Source organism: Protopterus annectens, chromosome 8.part0 (assembly GCF_019279795.1).
Source record: "Protopterus annectens isolate FY-2018-M chromosome 8.part0, PAN1.0, whole genome shotgun sequence".
NCBI lineage: Eukaryota > Metazoa > Chordata > Ceratodontiformes > Protopteridae > Protopterus > Protopterus annectens.
In genome coordinates, this window is record NC_056741.1 from 1,317,207,352 (window position 1) to 1,317,224,593 (window position 17,242).

Here is a 17,242-nt window from a genome sequence, read left to right on the forward strand (position 1 = left end):
TTGTAAAACATCTTTGACAGTTTGCATAGATTTAGCTTTGTCCTCCATTTTCTTTAACACCTCTTCTGCCTTAACACCAAACAAAGTATCATGCTTCTAAGGTGCATCTAATAATTTAACTTTGACATGATCAGGCAGATTTTGTTCCTTTAACCAAGCATACCTCCTAATTACAGAACCAGTAACTGCGGCCCTACAGGAGGCCTCCAGAGAATCAAAACCACATTGTAAGGTATGCTTTCCAACTTGTTCAGCTGCATGCAATATGTCCTGCATTTCCTTGATTTCTGCACTTTCAAGAGTTTAACAACATTTTCTGTTTAAGCAATGCCATGACATGTTGCTGATATTTGAGCATATGAAACTGACAGTTTAAGGCCCTTATAGCCAAGGTAGCAGATGTGTAAACCTTTTTTTCCCCATCTATCCAGTGCCCTGGAATCTCTGTCAGAGGGGGTAGGTTTTTTTTGCAGCAAAAGCCTTAACCCCTTTGGGACCCTGTGAAATAGTTTCTGGGGCTGCAGCAGGGTTTTTGAAAAGGAATGTATGAGAGTCAGGAACACTGTAATATCTGTCAGGCTTAACAGGAGCTGGAGGTAAGGGGTCAGAGGTCAGACTGGCTCTCCCAGTGGAAGTGCTCCCTCATGGTATGCAAGGTTTCCCCAAAGGAATAGTCTTCAGGAGGAGAAGCTGAAGAATAGATTCTTCAGCATCAGAATCCGCATTGGGGAGAAGAGAATATTCCTGATCAGAAGAGTAATTAGAAGAAATAGAAACCTGATCTGAAAATTCATAGTCTGTCTCTTGCCTAGGCCTCTTATCCGGAAGGGGATGAAAACCCCTGATCAAGGTAATCAAGTCTTTGGCCATTTTGAGCATCTGTTTTTTGGGCATGGAGGCCTGTTTTTGAGCATCTGTTTTTTGGGCATGGAGGCCTGTCCACATGGCTCTTGAGTTTGTTTCTTTGTCTTTGAAGGTGTTTTAGTCTTTGCCTTTGATGTCGGTTTAATGTATAGATGTTTAGGTCTGAAAAACACCCTCAGAAGCCGGTGTCTGCTCAGCGGCTCCGGACCCATCTGAAGGAACAGTGTCCGAGGCTCCAATACCTTGAGTTTCCAGCGGCATAGCCGACTCCATGTGGGAGTCGGTAGTGGCCTGCGACACAGGAGCTGTGAAAGCGCCTCACTGAGAACCAGCGAACCGGCGACTGGCTCAAGAGAAGCTTCGCCATCGGCTTTGGGCCTCGGTTGCCTATCTTTTTCTTTGTGTTTTTTTGTGAACTCCGGTAGTCTGATGGCTATCCGATGACATTTCTGGATAATTAAACCTGCGTCCAAAATAGTTTAATGCGAATTCGTACCGACGCTTAATAGTGCATTGGTTGAATCTAGCTCAAAACAGACAACCTGAAACATTATGGTCAGGGCCTAGGCAAGGAATACAGTAGGAATGAAAGTCCTTATGAGGTATTTGCTTTCCACAAGAAATACAATTATTAACTTTTTCTGACATCTGTCTGGAGCAAGAAAAAAGTTTCCCCAACGGGGTACTTAGCTTTAATGAAGACTTCGGATCTGAAATTCGAACATGAAAATCTCAGGAGTCGGCCGACCGGCACTTGCGAGCTGCTTCGGGCACTGTGTGGCAAGAAAGACTGAAGAAAATGGCGTCAGCCACTTCTTTTATATCCCTGATGACCTGACGTCAGGGAAGAGCCAACAGCAGCCAATGCAGGACCCAAGACTTTGGAATTCAGGCCGACTGAGGGCAACCTTCCAACAGGATTACCCAAATGTAATAACTGCAACAGTGAAACATGAAGAACATCCATTGGATCATATGATACCATTAAAAGTCACATGACAATCAGTAACCCTGTTTTTGTAGTGGTCTTGAGTAATGTTTTAAGGTGATCATTCCATTTAGTTCAGGTGGAATATGTGCCTTAAGCCTAAATATCCACTTAATTTATTCCTATTCTGCTAGATGTCTAATGTCACTTCCTCTTAATGGTTCAAAAATTATATTTAAAATCTAAACTTAATGTGTGTGTTATCCGTTTCCAGGATGTGCTTAAAAAGTCCATTTGTTGGTATCTTTCTTCTAATTTCCGATATATGACTTTCTATCGTCTCTAAGTTTCTGGTTGGGCTTTCCTACGTAGTATGCTTCACACTGACAACATCTGGATAAACAATACTGCTTGTATTATAGTTGCCATATGACTTCAGTAAGAAGTCATGATCATTCACTGGCTGATTGAATGACTTGTCCATAAATATATAGTCACAGTAAATGTAGTTGTTGCATTTGTAAGTGCCACGTTTAGTGCTGTGAAAAATATATTGGGTAGTTGGTTGCTCTTTGTTTTTAAGTTGATATTTCTTTTATAACTAAAATTTGGTTTGTCTTTCAGAATCCGGTTTAATTCAGGAACATCCATTAGTATAGGCCAATATTTGAGTATAAATTTGTTTCTCAACTGGTGCACTTTTGTTCTAAGTGAGAACATATCTTAATGTTTGTACATCTTGATTGTATTTTTTTTATGCAATTTTGATTATTATGAAACATTAGTTTGGATTCATTGTTATGTTTAACCAAGATATCATTTTTATTTTCATGTACACCTGCAGCTTTATAGCCTCTTTGTATGAAGTCCTTTGCGGTACTGTGTAGTTGTTCATTCACAGCTGTGTCCTGAGTATTTAACTTAGCTAGCCTTAACATTTGCTTTTTGACAATGCAGTTATGGATAAATGGAGGGTGCATGCTTGTTCTATGCAAATATGTGTTTCTTGTATAGTGGTGTATTAATGCTACCATTTTCATCCTTACTTAATTTTATATCAAGAAATTTTATTTCTGTATCCAAGATCTCACTTTTAAACTTCAGGAAATCTGTTGTTTTTGAGACATATTCCAGAAATACCTTAAGGGCAGCTCTTGTACCTTATTAAATGTGTTCCCTCCATCAAATACCTACTTTTTTATTCCAGATTCTTTGTTTTACATGTCAAACCATTATTTTACTCTTTGAATGCCACAGACTGCCTAGATTTCTCACTTCTGAAGCAAAAACAGCAACAGGTAAAGGTGTCCTCAGGCAGCAGCGAGAGTAAGACCTCTCTTTTCTAGCCATACCTTTACTGCGGTGGTGGTGCTGCGGTAGCGTTGTCGCCTCACAGTAAGACGCTGTCCGGTTCGATTCTCAGCTAGAGCGTCTTCTGTGTGGAGACATGCGTGAATGGGCATACCTTCGTTGAAGGTTGTGTGTCAGGGCCGGCAACTCAGCATGTAAAAATTTACTGCCAATCATTAGCGGACCAGAGTTCTGCTGTGGTGAACCCTAACCGGGAAAAGCCGAAAGACATAACAACCTTTAAAAAGAGCCTTCATACTTTTTTAAAGTAGAATATGCACATCTTTTTTACTCTGTTTTGAATATCACTGCTCCATTCTCTGCTTCATTCTGTCCTTTGCTAAGAGACTTCCAAAGAATGTGATCATTTTCTCTTGCCTCTTGTTTTTGGCATTTGCAAATTTGACATTTCTCTACACACAAGCTTGAGCATACACACACACACAGACACATACACACACGCACAATCCATCAGAATATTGTGGTGATTCAATTTATGAGTTTAAATTGGCATACTGTAAGCAAAGTTAGCATATAGTGTATAAATGCTTTTAGGTAGATGACTGCATTGTCAGTGTTACAGTTCATGTGCATATCATACCTGGCCACTGTGCATGACCCAAGAAAATTGAGAGTTCAGCCAGTGCTTGGAAATTAGACATAGCTGCAAATCTCTTTATGAAATCTAGTCTACCCCTTTAATTACTCCAAAATGTAAAGTAAACTAAGCTAGTACAAGACTTTAGTAAACATTGAGTGGGATTCCATAATCAAGATCGCTGCTCTACACTGGTTAATAAATTCAAAATAAAATAAACATACAACTCTTACTCAGTTTTAAATGCGTTAACAACTTACACTCCTTGGCTCTCTATATTTGCTGTTGTGGTTTATTATTTATTTATTTATTGACATTTGTTAACTGGATTGGTCTATCTGGGCCAGGAGCCCATTTTCAGTAGAGACCCGAGGAGAAAAGCTCCAATTACATACAGATAAAGTATACATGATAGTTTAACATGCAAAAAGTACAGTGAACAATTTCAAAACAAATCATTCAGCTGGAAAAAAACATTACAAGTTCTCATTGAATTCAGGCATTTCAAAAGAAAAATATAAATATAATATTGTACTGGAGTGTGTACTACAGAGAATAGTGGGGTTAGGTAGGTTCATGGCAAGTACAACTTTTTGTCCTCATAAAGTGTAGTTTAAGTGCTTTCTTCAATTGTAAAGGGTGTGTTATAGAGCGTAAATGGGATGGGAGGTTATTGCATGCCTGGGATAGGGTGGATTTATAAAGTAATCTACCAAGAGATTTTTTTTGGTTGGTAGATGTTGAGGAGTTGTTGGTTAGAGGTACGAAGTGTTCGAGTTGGTATACAGGTGGAAACCAAGGAGGACAGGGCAGGGCAGGTTAATGGTTTATACAGTATGGAGTGGATAACTTGAAACTGAGATAGAAGTTGTAGTGGGAGTTCTAGCCATTGTAGAGTTGAGAGAGAGGTAGTGGTGAGAGTTGTGTGGGGAAATTTGTGACGAACCTTGCTATTTTGTGGTAAGTTTGTTGGAGTTTGGCTAGGGCAGTTGTTTGAATATTAGTTAGAATGGGATGGCATAGAGAAGGGAGAAGAAGAGCCTGTGATAGTGACAGTCTAGCATCGTAAGTCAGAAATCTAAAGTCAGGAATCTATAGTGTTGGTAGGGCATACCTAGCTTTTGGTGAGTTTTCTTTATACTTTGTAGAATGTAGAAGTTAAATTTAAGTTTGTCGCCAATGATGGCTCCTAGAAGTTTTATGTGGGAGTCGGGTTGTATTTTGATGTTATTGGAGGATGAGATAAGAAAGTTAGATTTTAGGTGAGTGTGTGTCGGGGGGAAGAACAGAAGCTTGGTTTTCTTAGGGTTTAGGATAAGTAGATTTTCAGCTAGACATTTTTCCGCTGATAGAAATTGTTTTCCTTCTTCCCAAGTTGTGGCTGAATTGGGTCCTCTGGGTTGAACCCAATGTCCCAGTAGTTGCCAAGAATTAAATAGCTTTCCCACTTACATCTCCGCTTCATGCATACATTGGTTACTAAGCATTAAATAACCTGCCCACTTACATCTCTGCTCCATTCATACAACAGTTACTAAGAATTAAATAACCTGCCCACTTACATCACGGCTCCATTCATACAGCGGTTGAAATAACTTGGGCACTTACATCGCGGCTCCATTCATACAGCGGTGTGCCAGAAGAATAAGCAGAGCATTCCACTTCAACATCGTCTCCAGGAGCCACTGTCAACACTTTCAAGTTGTCTGTATAGCGACTAAAGAAGCCAGTTCTGAACAGGGATACATCTCGGAGATCTGAAATATCAAAGAGCAAAGAACAAAATAATCAACTGCTTCTCTCATTCATTGCACTCTGATAGACCATCTAACAATTATGGAAATGTGCCAAGGGAAACAAAGTAAAATTATATACGTGGAGCAAGTTGTGTTAGGGAAATTAAATATCTCACATAAACAGAGCACTTTACTATGATGTACTTTCCTTACCAATGAATTCATACATAACATTCCATACTAAGTTCAGCTACAGGCAGAAATAAAGCAGTTACGTAAATTTTCATGTTAAATCTATCTACAGGCACAAATAAAGCAGTTGTAAAATGATCCATATTAACCTACAGGCATAAACAAAGCAGTTCAGCAGACCATGAGGTAACACATCATTTCCTAACAAAGTTACAGCAATCACTGCCAGCTTTATAGTACAAAAATGTAAAGAAAACAAATCAAGCTTTCATTAAAATATACTGCAAAAGTAGGCCAAGGAAGTCTTCTAGACAAGGGGATAATTATCGTTGACAGATTAAAATGCGATCTGCACACTGACAAGCACCTGATAATTGATCATAGTGAAAAATAGCTGCCACCTCCCTTCTCCTTCCTACCCCTCCTATATGCCTCAAAAATATTCATAAATCTCAACTCTTCCACCAAATACAAACTAGAAAGTACTTACAAAATGTGCAAGTTTGCCTGCAGCATCCCAAACCATTCCCACCACTGCATGGCACTCAGTACCCTTATGTGGCTTCAACTACACATTAGCCACTCCCAGCTACTCACAGCACACACAAAATACTTCACTATCCACAAACACCCTCACCAAATACTACCAAAGATCCTCAGAACTTAAACTAATTGTTGCTAATAAAGCGAATAATTATTACATGGATTTGCTATTCTCTGTTGTCATCTGCAATCATCTGCAAAGCATGGAACAAACTTTCTAACCATATCAGTTTTTTAAATAACCTGTAACATTTCAGATCTGTCCTAAAATATCACCTGACAACTAATAAATTATGCAAATGTACCCATTCCTACAGTGCAAAGTATGCAATCCTAACTGTCCACCATGGATACTACACAAATGTATTAATATAGTATTTTTGATTTGACTCTCAATATCTTAAAAACGTGTTTCCTTAATTTGATATGCTTTGTAAATAATGTTTGTTGACCATTTGCTTTGCAATACTTTGCAAATAATGTTTGCTGCCTGTTTTTCTTTTGAATTGTCAAAAATGTATTTCTATCCTTGCTATGGAACTTTTCTCCCCAGACCTCCCCTGAAAATGGGAATTTCGGTTCCCAGCCAGACTTTCCCTGTAAACAAAAGCTAACAAAATAAATACATTTCCTTTTTTATGTTTAAACTACAGTTTAACAAGGACAGAGATTTTCATTTATCCTCAAAATGTAGCCCATAGAGTCCTGCTCCCCACTTTGCATGCAATATCACACTGGTACCCAGACACTGTAGGTCTGCATTTTTGTAGCACTACACTGAAATCAGTTTGGCTGTCTTCATCCCACATAAAATGACATCTTCTGTGTCTCACATAACAGACTGTTTTGTTCCGTCTAGCTACCACATGAATGTGGAGTCAAGATAACGTTTGCAAGTGCCCATTGTCAATAATTCAGGTACACTTTCTGCTTTTTACAAACATATTTTAGCAAGTATCCTGCTACAGAACACATCTTCATAGGAAACTAATTTACTTCCAGCATTTATTTGGCAGTAAGCAAACTAATCTTATACTGTATAAAATGTATGAAACTATAGATATTCTTTCATCCAGTGTGTTTTATTTAGGAACCTATGGTTGTCTTGTACAAAAGTCAGATTCAGTGCTCTGTTACACCTTCATAAGCAGCTTTGTAGATAAAAACTTGACAAGATGGCAATGCATGCTGTTTACAGACTGTGTCCGGAATACAACTAAGAAGATCTAGAAGGAATGTAGCCAGACACCATGCTTGAACTTACCTGTGTGGACAGAGATCAGTTAGCATGTACATCCCACAACAGTGTAGCTCCTTTCCGAACTAAATTTAGAACTCTCTTTTACATAAACTATGGTAAAAGTTCTGTGTAAATTAGCCCTTTCTCAAGCAACAACATGCTACTTAACACACATATACCCCACATTAAAGGCTAGGGATAATGCTGTTACTTCTATAAAGATAGGAAGAAAAAGAAAGAATGTACTGAATGTATTTCTGTTCTGTGAAAACTGTTAGCATAATCCCCATCACCTCCACTATTCTAAAGAACCAGTAACAGTTCACCCAAGAGTTTATCTTAAATGTTGTCTTTCCTAACAAACACAGAAAAATAAGAAGGAAAAGTGGTACTCACAGTTAATAGGAATGGTGATGTTTTCAGACACCTCAGTCTGTAAACTGTTGTTAGAGACGCAGCGATATGGGCCTGACTGATATGTCTGGATGTCGTTTAAATACAAAAACAGCTGACCATCATTTCGAGTGATGTTGACTGCGTAATACCAACACCGAAATGACATCCTTGTATCCAGTGTAATCCAGCTATTCATCCACTGCAAGCAGAACAAAACAACAATGCAACTGATTACAATCAAAGGGTATCAACAGTAAGAAATATCAATACAACTCAGAAGGGATGAGAGGAAAGCACTGTAAGTGACAAACTTAGAAAACTGAAAGTAATCTGTGGGAAACATAAAGGCTTATAAATAAGGAAAGAGCTTTGTGAAACTAGAGATAAGGGCAAAACTGAGAGAATTTAATTGAAGAATGGTCACAGTTCCCATCACTGTCAGAAATGGAATTTATTAAATAAAGAGGGAGAAACTATTCACCTGTGTCAGTCAACCCATGTTCATATAGTGTCCTGGGCATCTGAGAGCCAGACAGGAGATGAAGGCTGTCAGTGATAATTCAGCTCAGCCCTCTCAGGTGAAGGCATGGTGATTCTCAATCCTCTCCATTGCCAAGAGTAGCTCATATCATAATTATGATTAGGTAGGTGGTTTGCAAAATGAACTAAAGCCGCCTTCCCATGAAATTTCTACAGTATAATCCTTCAAGAAATAAATGTTAAAGTGCCTTGCTTTAGTAATGCATCAGCTTACAAGCAGGTTCTATTCACACAGTGGAGAACTTCCTTGAGTTACTATCACTGATGACGAATGGGGAACATGACAGTTTGCATGCAGTTTGTAAAAGACTGCAGGGTTCAACATGTCTTACAGTCCATACAGAAAGAAAAGATATATGTAGCTCATGGTTAGTACAGACCTTACATAGGAACCCACCAGACCTGCATTTGATGGCAGTTTCCCTTTCCACTCAGGACTCTCAGATGAAGGTAATAGAAAATGAGAAGCTGTTCACATAGCAAAAAGTACAGTTTTGTACCTACCATAAATGTAGAGGTTAGAGTGTCTTCACTGCTGCAGTCATTACACTTGGGTTATCCTGCCGTCAGGTGGTCCCGCAGTCTGCCAGAGTTCCAAAGTCTTGGTCCGGCATCGGTTGCTGTCACTTCTTCCCTGACGTCAGTGCGCCAGGGGTATACAAGATGCAGCCGACGCCATTTTCTTCAGTTTTTCTTGCCCCAGATGTCAGGTGCCCCCAAATAGGTAGGCAATACAAATTGCTAATAAAACATACAATAAAGGTAAAAACAAAACCTTCAGTTACCAGCAAATACACCACATAGGTAGTATAGGGTGAAAGGTATAGATAAGTCTGCCAGAGTTCCAAAGTCTTGGTCCGGCGTCGGTTGCTGTCACTTCTTCCCTGACGTCAGTGCGCCAGGGGTTTACAAGATGCAGCCGACGCCATTTTCTTCAGTTTTTCTTGCCCCAGATGTCAGGTGCCCCCAAATAGGTAGGCAATACAAATTGCTAATAAAACATACAATAAAGGTAAAAACAAAACCTTCAGTTACCAGCAAATGCACCACACAGGTAGTATAGGGTGAAAGGTATAGATAAGTCCCAGCTAAGAAAGAGGGGATGGTGGGTGGGTACCCTGGACTGCAGCAGTGAAGACACTCTTCATCTACACTTATGGTAGGTACAAAACTGTACTATGTTCATCGTGTTTCACTGCTGCAGTCATTATACTTGGGTTGAATCCCAAAGCTGAGTCAGGGTGGCTGGTTCTATAGGAGGATTTGAGGTGGCTATGAGGCCCTGCAGCACTGCAGTGGCAAAGCCAGCTCTGGATCTAGAATAAAGAGGCAAGTGGTAATGCTTGGTAAAGGTGTGCACTGAACTCCTAAGTTTCAGCTCCCAAGATATCTTTGGTAGGTACTCCAAGGTAGGCAGTAGAAGTGGCTGTTGCCCTGGTGGAATGTGGTCTAATGTTACTAGGTACAGGTTTCCCATGCTGTGTGTAGCAGAACCGGATACAGTGTCCTATCCACTTTGAAACGGTATGCTTTGAAATAGCCTTTCCCTGTGATCCTGCAGCATATGCTACAAACAATTGCTCATTTTTTTCCTGAAAGCTTTTGTTTTGTCCAAGTAGAAACGTAATTGTCTGTGTATGTCCAAGGAATGCAGAAGTCTCTCCCCTTTATTCTGGGGATTTGCATAAAAAGTTGGCAAGTGAATTGTTTGGTTAAGAGCCACACTGGATACCACCTTAGGCATGAATGAAGGGTTTGTTCTTAAAGAAACCCTGTCTTGGTGAAAAATAATGAAAGGCTCTACTGCCATTAGTGCCTGTAACTCAGACTCTTTGTGCTGAGGTTATTGCCAGAAACAGAGCAGTTTTCCATGATACATATTTTAATTCTGCTGAATTGGCTGGCTCAAAAGGAGGTAAAGTTAGTTTTTCCAAGACAAAACTGAGGTCCCAAGTTGGTGTTGGTGCTCTCCAGGGCGGTCTTATGTTTTTAGCCTCTCTGAGGTACTGTTTTAGCACTGGATGAGAGAAACTAAGAGGATCTGTGTTGTAATGGGCAGAGATGATAGAGGTGTGGATCTTAATGGATGAGTAGGATAGTCCTTTGTCCAGCATGTCAGTTAAGTATTGTAGTATCCGAGGAATATTTGGGACAAGACGGTCAAAGCTTTGAGCCCGGTTCCAGGCACAGAATCTCTTCCACTTTTCTGAGTAAGATTTCCTGGTGCTAGGCCTCCTGGCCTCCAAAATGACATCCATAACAGCTTTAGAGAGAGGTGTTTTCTGCCTGACTAATGAATCTGCCATGCAGCCAGGTTTAAGGGTTTGAGCTGACTGTGCAAGATCTGATTGTTTTGTTGAGTCAGAAGGTGCGGAGTTTAAGGTAAAATCCATGGTGGGCCTTGAGCTAAGTTCATTAAGATTGGGTACCAGTGCTGGCGTGGCCAGTCTGGGGAAATCAGGATCATCTGTGGTTTTTCTGTCTGGCTTTTAGGAGTACCTTTGAAAGAAGAAGCAGTGGTGGGAAGGCAAACTTTTAGGCTTTTCCAGCTGAACGTGAGGGCATCCACTTTCCATGCTTGTGTGTGATAAGTCCTTGTGCAGAATTTTTGTAGTTGGCAATTCATTGGAGAGGCAAAAAGATCTATGTCTGGGCAACCCCATTTTTGAGTTATCATGCTGAATACTTGTGGATTTAATTTCCACTCGTGTGGATCCATGATGTTTCTGCTTAAGTCATCTGCCAGAGTATTTTTCTTTCCTGGCAGGAATTGTGCTTGTAGATGAACTTGATAGGTTAGAGCTGTGTTCCACAAGGTCATGGCTTGTCTGCATAGGGGGTAAGAATGAGTGCCCCCCTTGCTTGTTTATGTACCACATAACTGTGGTGTTGTCTGTCTTTAATAATAGTTGTCCTGGATGTAGAAGGTCCTTGAAAGCTGTTGGGGCATTTTGTACAGCCAACATCTCTTTTTGATTGATGTGGAGATGCATTTGGTCTGCGGTCCACTTGCCCTGAATACATTTTCCTGCCACGTGTGCTCCCCAGGCGTAATCCGAAGCATCTGTTGTTAATGTCTGCCTGGCTGTGGGTAGAGTGAAAGGCTGTCCCTTGCTGAGGTGACATGCCTGTGCCCACCATCAAAACTCCTGTTGTAGGCAGGGAATTAGTGGTATTACTGCTTCCAAACTGTGATAGTGTTGAGTCCAAACATTTTAGGTACCATTGTAATTTCCTCATATGCAGTCTGGCATATGGAATTAGTAGAATGCAGGATGCCATGAATCCCAAAGCCTGCAGAATTTTTCTTGCAGGGAGTTGGGTCTTTGTTGCCATCAATTGAAAATACTGAGTCAGTTGTCCTTGTTTGTCTGGCGTGAGATAAGCCAACTGGGCCATTGTATTTAAGTTGGCACCCAGGAATATTATCTCTTGTGAGGGCACTAGTTTTGCCTTCTTTTCATTTACTGTGTACCCTAGGCAAATTAGCAACCTTTTTACAAACGCCAGATGCTTTAGAAGAATGTCCTTGCTCTCTGCTTGAATAAGGCAGTCATCCAGGTATGGATATATTTGAATTCCTTTTTGTCTGCAAAATGCAATTACTGGTGCCAGGCACTTTGTGAAGACCCTGGGCGCAGTAGATAAGCCAAGGGGCAGTGCAGAGAATTGGTAATGCATTGAACCAGCTTTGAATCTGAGGTATCTTCTGCAATTTTGTCTGATAGGGACATGCAGGTATGCCTCTGAGGTCCAAAGTAACAAGCAAAGCCTTCTTACCCAGCATGGGAAGAAGCTGCTGTAGTGTCAACATTTTGAATTTCAGAACATCCAGGTAAGTATTTAGAGTAGAAAGGTCTAGTATGGGTCTCCAGGCTTTGTCCTTTCTGGGGACCAGGAAAAGTCTTGAGTAAAATCCTTGTCCTTGTTCCTGTTGTGGCACTTTTTGAATAGCTCTCATGTCCATGAGGGCTGTAATTTGTTTTTGTGCCTCTGCCCATTGATTTTGTGGCAGGTCTGGCATTCCTTTTAGTCTTTGTTGAGTGTAAAAGTGGAACCTGTAACCTTGAGACAAAATATTCAGAACCCATTTGTCTTGGGTGATGGTTTGCCAATTTTGAGAAAAAAGTGCTAGCTTTCCCCCTAAGGGAGCTGCCAAAAGGTAAGTGCTTGGCATTCGAAGGGGGAAGTCATTGGGACTGTTTCCTGTAAGGTTGTGACTTGTCTTCACCTCCTTTTGAGGTTGAAGCACCTCACTGTCGTGGTCTGAGCCTTGGGGCTGAGATCTGCCTCTTGGGCGTCTGTATCTGACTTTTTGTGGTCTGTCTGACACTGGAAAGGACCAATTCTTTGAAGGACAATTTCTGCTAAATCGAGGTGGCTGTACCTGTAAGAAATCCTTCACTGTTTGCATAGATTTTGCCTTATCCTCCATTTTCTTTAATACCTCTTCTGCCTTAACACCAAATAAAATATCCTGCTGTAAAGGAGCATCCAATAATTTTGCCTTAACATGATCTGGTAAACCTTGTTCTTTTAACCAAGCATGCCTTCGAATCACAGATCCTGTAACTGCTGCTCTACAAGAAGCCTCTAATGAATCAAAACCACATTGCAGAGTATGTTTTCCCACTTGTTCAGCTGCATGCAATAAATCCTGCATTTCCTTATAGTCAGGATGTTCTGAACTTGTAATCATTTTCTGTTTTAACAGAGACATTAAATATTGTTGGTATTTAAGCATGTGAAACTGGCAATTTAAAGCTCTCACTGCTAAAGTTGCAGAAGTGTAAACTTTCTTCCCCCATCTATCTAATGCTCTAGAATCCCTGTCAGAGGGAACTGGATTTTTAGCCATGGAAGCCTTTACCCCTTTGGGACCCTGGGAAATAGTTTCTGGGTCAGCAACAGGGTTTTTATAAATTTGTGAGAGTCAGGGACTCTGTAGTACCAGTCTGGCTTGACTGGAGCAGGGGGCAAAGAATCAGGATTTAAACTGGATTCAGAGAACACATCATCCACAATATCTAACACTGGCCTGTGCTGAGGCAGTAAAAGAAAGTCTCTGAGCCTTTTCTTGGATTCTGAGTAATCCTGGCCCTCCCAATGGAAATGCTCCCTCATGGTATGTAAAGTTTCCCCAAAAGAATAATCCTCAGGAGGACAGGCTGAAGGAATTGATCAGAGTCCACATAGGAGGGGTAAAGAGTATCCCTGGTCTGAAGAGGAATCAGAATATATGGAAACCTGGTCTGAGGAATCATAGTCTGTATCCTGCCTAGGCCTTTTATCAGGAGGGGGGATGGGTACCCCTGATCAGAGTAATTAAGTCTTCAGCCATTTTGAGCATCTGTTTTTTAGGCATGGAGGCCTGTCCAGGTGAATGCTGTACTTGCTTCTTTGTCTTTAATGGAATTTTAGACTTGGCTGTAGTTTTTATGGTAAGTAGTGAAGATCGGAAAACACCCTCAGAAGCCAATGCCTGCTCAGTGGCTCCGGACCCATTTGAAGGGTTAGTTTCCATAGGCTGAACACCTTGAGTATCCAGAGGCCTAGACATCTCCACGTCGGAGGTGGCCTGTGGCTCCAAGGTAGCTGGTGTCAGGGGCTGTGAAAGCGCATCACTGAGTACCAGCGAACCGGTGACTGGCCTGGAAGAGGCTTCATCGTCAGTTTTGAGCCTCGGATGCCTGTCCTTATCCTTGTCTTCGCGTTTTTTTTTTTTTGTGTATTCCGGTCATCGGTTGTTCCGATGGCATGGTATAATTAAATCTTCAGTCAAAGTAATGGCGAGCAAAATCAAACAGACGTTTAAATAGTCAGTTTGTTAAATCTAGCAAAAAAACGACAACTAGTGACGTCGTGTTCTGGGCCTAGGCATGGAATACAGTAAGAATGAAAATCCTTATGAGGTATTTGCTTCCCACAAGAAATACAATTATTAACTTTTACTGACATCGGTCTGAGGCAAGAAAAAGTTTCCGCAACGGGGTACTTAGCTTTATTGAAGACTTCAGTTCTGAAATTCGAATTGAAAATCTCAGGAGTCGGCCGACCGGCACTTGCGAACTGCTTTTGCTTCGGGCACCGCACAGCAAGAAAGACTGGAGAAAATGGCGTCGGCTGCATGTTATATACCCCTGACGCACTGACGTCAGGGAAGAAGCGACCGCAACAGACACCGGACCAAGACTTTGGAACTCTGGCCAACTGCGGGACCGCCTGACGGCAGGATAACCCAAGTGTAATGACTGCAGCAGTGAAACACAATGAACATCTAAGTGAGTCATGGAAGATAGCATCAGATAGAGGGGTTAGGATGATGGAATACAAAAAAAAAGTCAATATTCCTATTTTGGTTTCATTTCCTACAATACAATTCATTTTAAGGCAGGAAAAGTCCATTCTCACAAATTATAGATACTTTTAGATATGAAACTAGTCTGCCTGCATCATTACCCCCTATTATTCTGTACTGGCAATCCACACCCTGGGAACAGAATGGAAGGCTGTGACTGGCTGTATAGGTAAACAAATTGGGGGGGGGGGAGCAACAGTAGCAACATTGCCCAGAATGACAAAGATAGAACTGGGTGGTGTCATACCCCTAAACTCCAGACAGGCTGGAAATGGACACACCTGCATCCTAAAACTTGAAGGCAGACTGGGACTGAGAATACTACATTATGACAGCTGCAGCATTGTAGAAATGCCTGGAAATGTAATGCCTACTACAGCACCAAGTCATCTATGTGTCGGGGGGGAGGTGCTGAAAATAATGCAGCAGTCATCACCAACATCACAAAGATCAGCACATGTTAACTAAATCTAACTTCAGTTTACAAAGAATAATTCAGATATAGATTATTCTGCCACTGTAATGTGCTGTGGTAAACTGATCTACACCAAGATAAAAACAAGAGGAAATGGCAAAATTGCCCTTGTCTTAACATTTTGACCTCTGGAGAGGTTCTTCAACACATTATTGGTCCTGCTGCTTGAGCTGTACTTATAGCAGTAAAAGAATGCCTTAACTCTTCAGCATTGCAGGCACTAAAACCACATTATAAAGATAAAATACTTGCTAGCTATGTTGCACTGTAGACTCAAGGGTACTACAACACAGAAAAAACAGCATGTCTATTAATACCCCAGCACTGCAATCAGTAGTACTGTGCTACAAAGGTAACATGCCTAGTAACTTTGCAGCACTGCACACAGAGGTACCACACAGAAAGGGTAAGGATATGCTTATTAACTTTGCAGCACTACAGGCCCTAGCTATTGCGACTCAGCAGTAACAGCATGTCTGTGAATGCTTCATCACTAGTGTCACCAATACTGTACTACAAGGGTAACATCTCTTCACTCTGTAGCACTGCAGACAGCAGTAACACACAGTAATGGTAATGACATGCTTATTAATGCTGCAACACTGCAGCCTCTGGCTACTGCAGCACATCAGTAACAGCAAGTCTGTTAATGCTGCAGCACTGCAGTCACCAGTGCTGCACTGCAAGAGTAACATGCCCCCTCACTCTGTAGAACTGCAGACAGCATTACTGCACAGTAATGGTAATGACAGGTTTACCAACACTGTAGCATCATCATCATCTTACCTGCTAAATTATCATAGTATTACATTAACAGCACACCTACTGATTGTACTGTGCTGCAACGGTAAAGCATACTTGGTAAATGACTCCAGTACTGTACTACTGGGATAGTACACGAGCTAACTCCGAAGCACTGCAAACACTGGCAATAAAGTACACTGTACACTACAAGACTGTATTTTAGCAAAGTCAGAGGAATGAGTCCCCCCACCTGCATGACATGTAACATATGTCAAGTTTCAGTAAGAACTTCCCACTTTGGGCATCTAAAAAATGGTAACCCTAACAACTGACCACATATTTTGTCTGCTGATCCACTTGTAAGTAGTATTTTCTGTAACTGCAACAGTTGTATAAAAATGAGTGCTAATCTTGTACACAGAACTACTGATTTCTCATGCTCAAAGACTATAGTGTTATGCTACAATGTAACAAATAAAGGTGTAGCAATGCAACAGAAGGGGGAAAATATAAAGCACAATGGTACATGTACCAGTTTTAAAAAAAACTGACACCAAAAATTCAAGACATAGTTGCAGTTTTTATACTGTGCTTGTAGTTGAGCAAAAACAACAAGTACACTAGTATATTGCTGCAGCATTCGGGATGATAAAATATCCTTCTTACTACTACAGACATAGGTGAGGAGCAGAACAAGCACTATGAAGTTTGAAGCTTTGACTAACAGCTATAGGATTATAGTGGTACCTTTGAAGTGTGTGTGGGGGGCTGGTAATTACAGTCCTTACAAAACCTGTAATTTGGGCTTTTTTTTTCTTTGGAGATGGTTGTAAAATTTCTCTGAATTGCTTAAAACAGGCTCTTATAGAGCTGTGTATGATGACCTTCAAGACTAAGACACAAGCACTCCTGCTACAAAAGGTGTGCAAGATGCCCGTGACTCTCTCTGCTGCCATTCAGTGAACTAGGAAGACAACATAACCTCCATATGTCTAGCATGACTCATACAAAGGGACTTTTTGGGAAGGGGAAAAGAAAGCACTAAAACAACCTCAGATTAAGATGTCAGGCCATATGTCAGCCATTCTGTGGATAAACGTATTACAATTTCATAAGCAGCTAGAGTTAATATATACTGAAATAGCTCAAAAAACAAACAGACACAATGAAAAAAATAATTGGAGTTCAGAGGTTGAGTTTTCATTTAACTAGACAGTGTTAGTGCTCCAATGTCACCACTGAAAAGGTAACTGTGCTTATAGGTTCATAGGTGTTTAC

General features: G+C 40.9%; 1 protein-coding gene across 2 annotated transcripts in view; it reads right to left on the reverse strand.

Moving 5' to 3' along the window:
• Window positions 1–17,242, reverse strand: part of LOC122809380 (basal cell adhesion molecule-like) — a 388,726-nt gene that overhangs the window by 283,433 nt on the left and 88,051 nt on the right. For both annotated transcript variants that reach the window (XM_044080832.1, XM_044080831.1), the window contains exons 3-4: window positions 7,848–8,046; window positions 5,349–5,497 (exon numbers count right to left, since the gene is read on the reverse strand). In XM_044080832.1, the coding sequence (XP_043936767.1) occupies window positions 5,349–5,497; window positions 7,848–8,046 (348 nt within the window). The remainder of the gene's footprint in view (window positions 1–5,348; window positions 5,498–7,847; window positions 8,047–17,242) is intronic.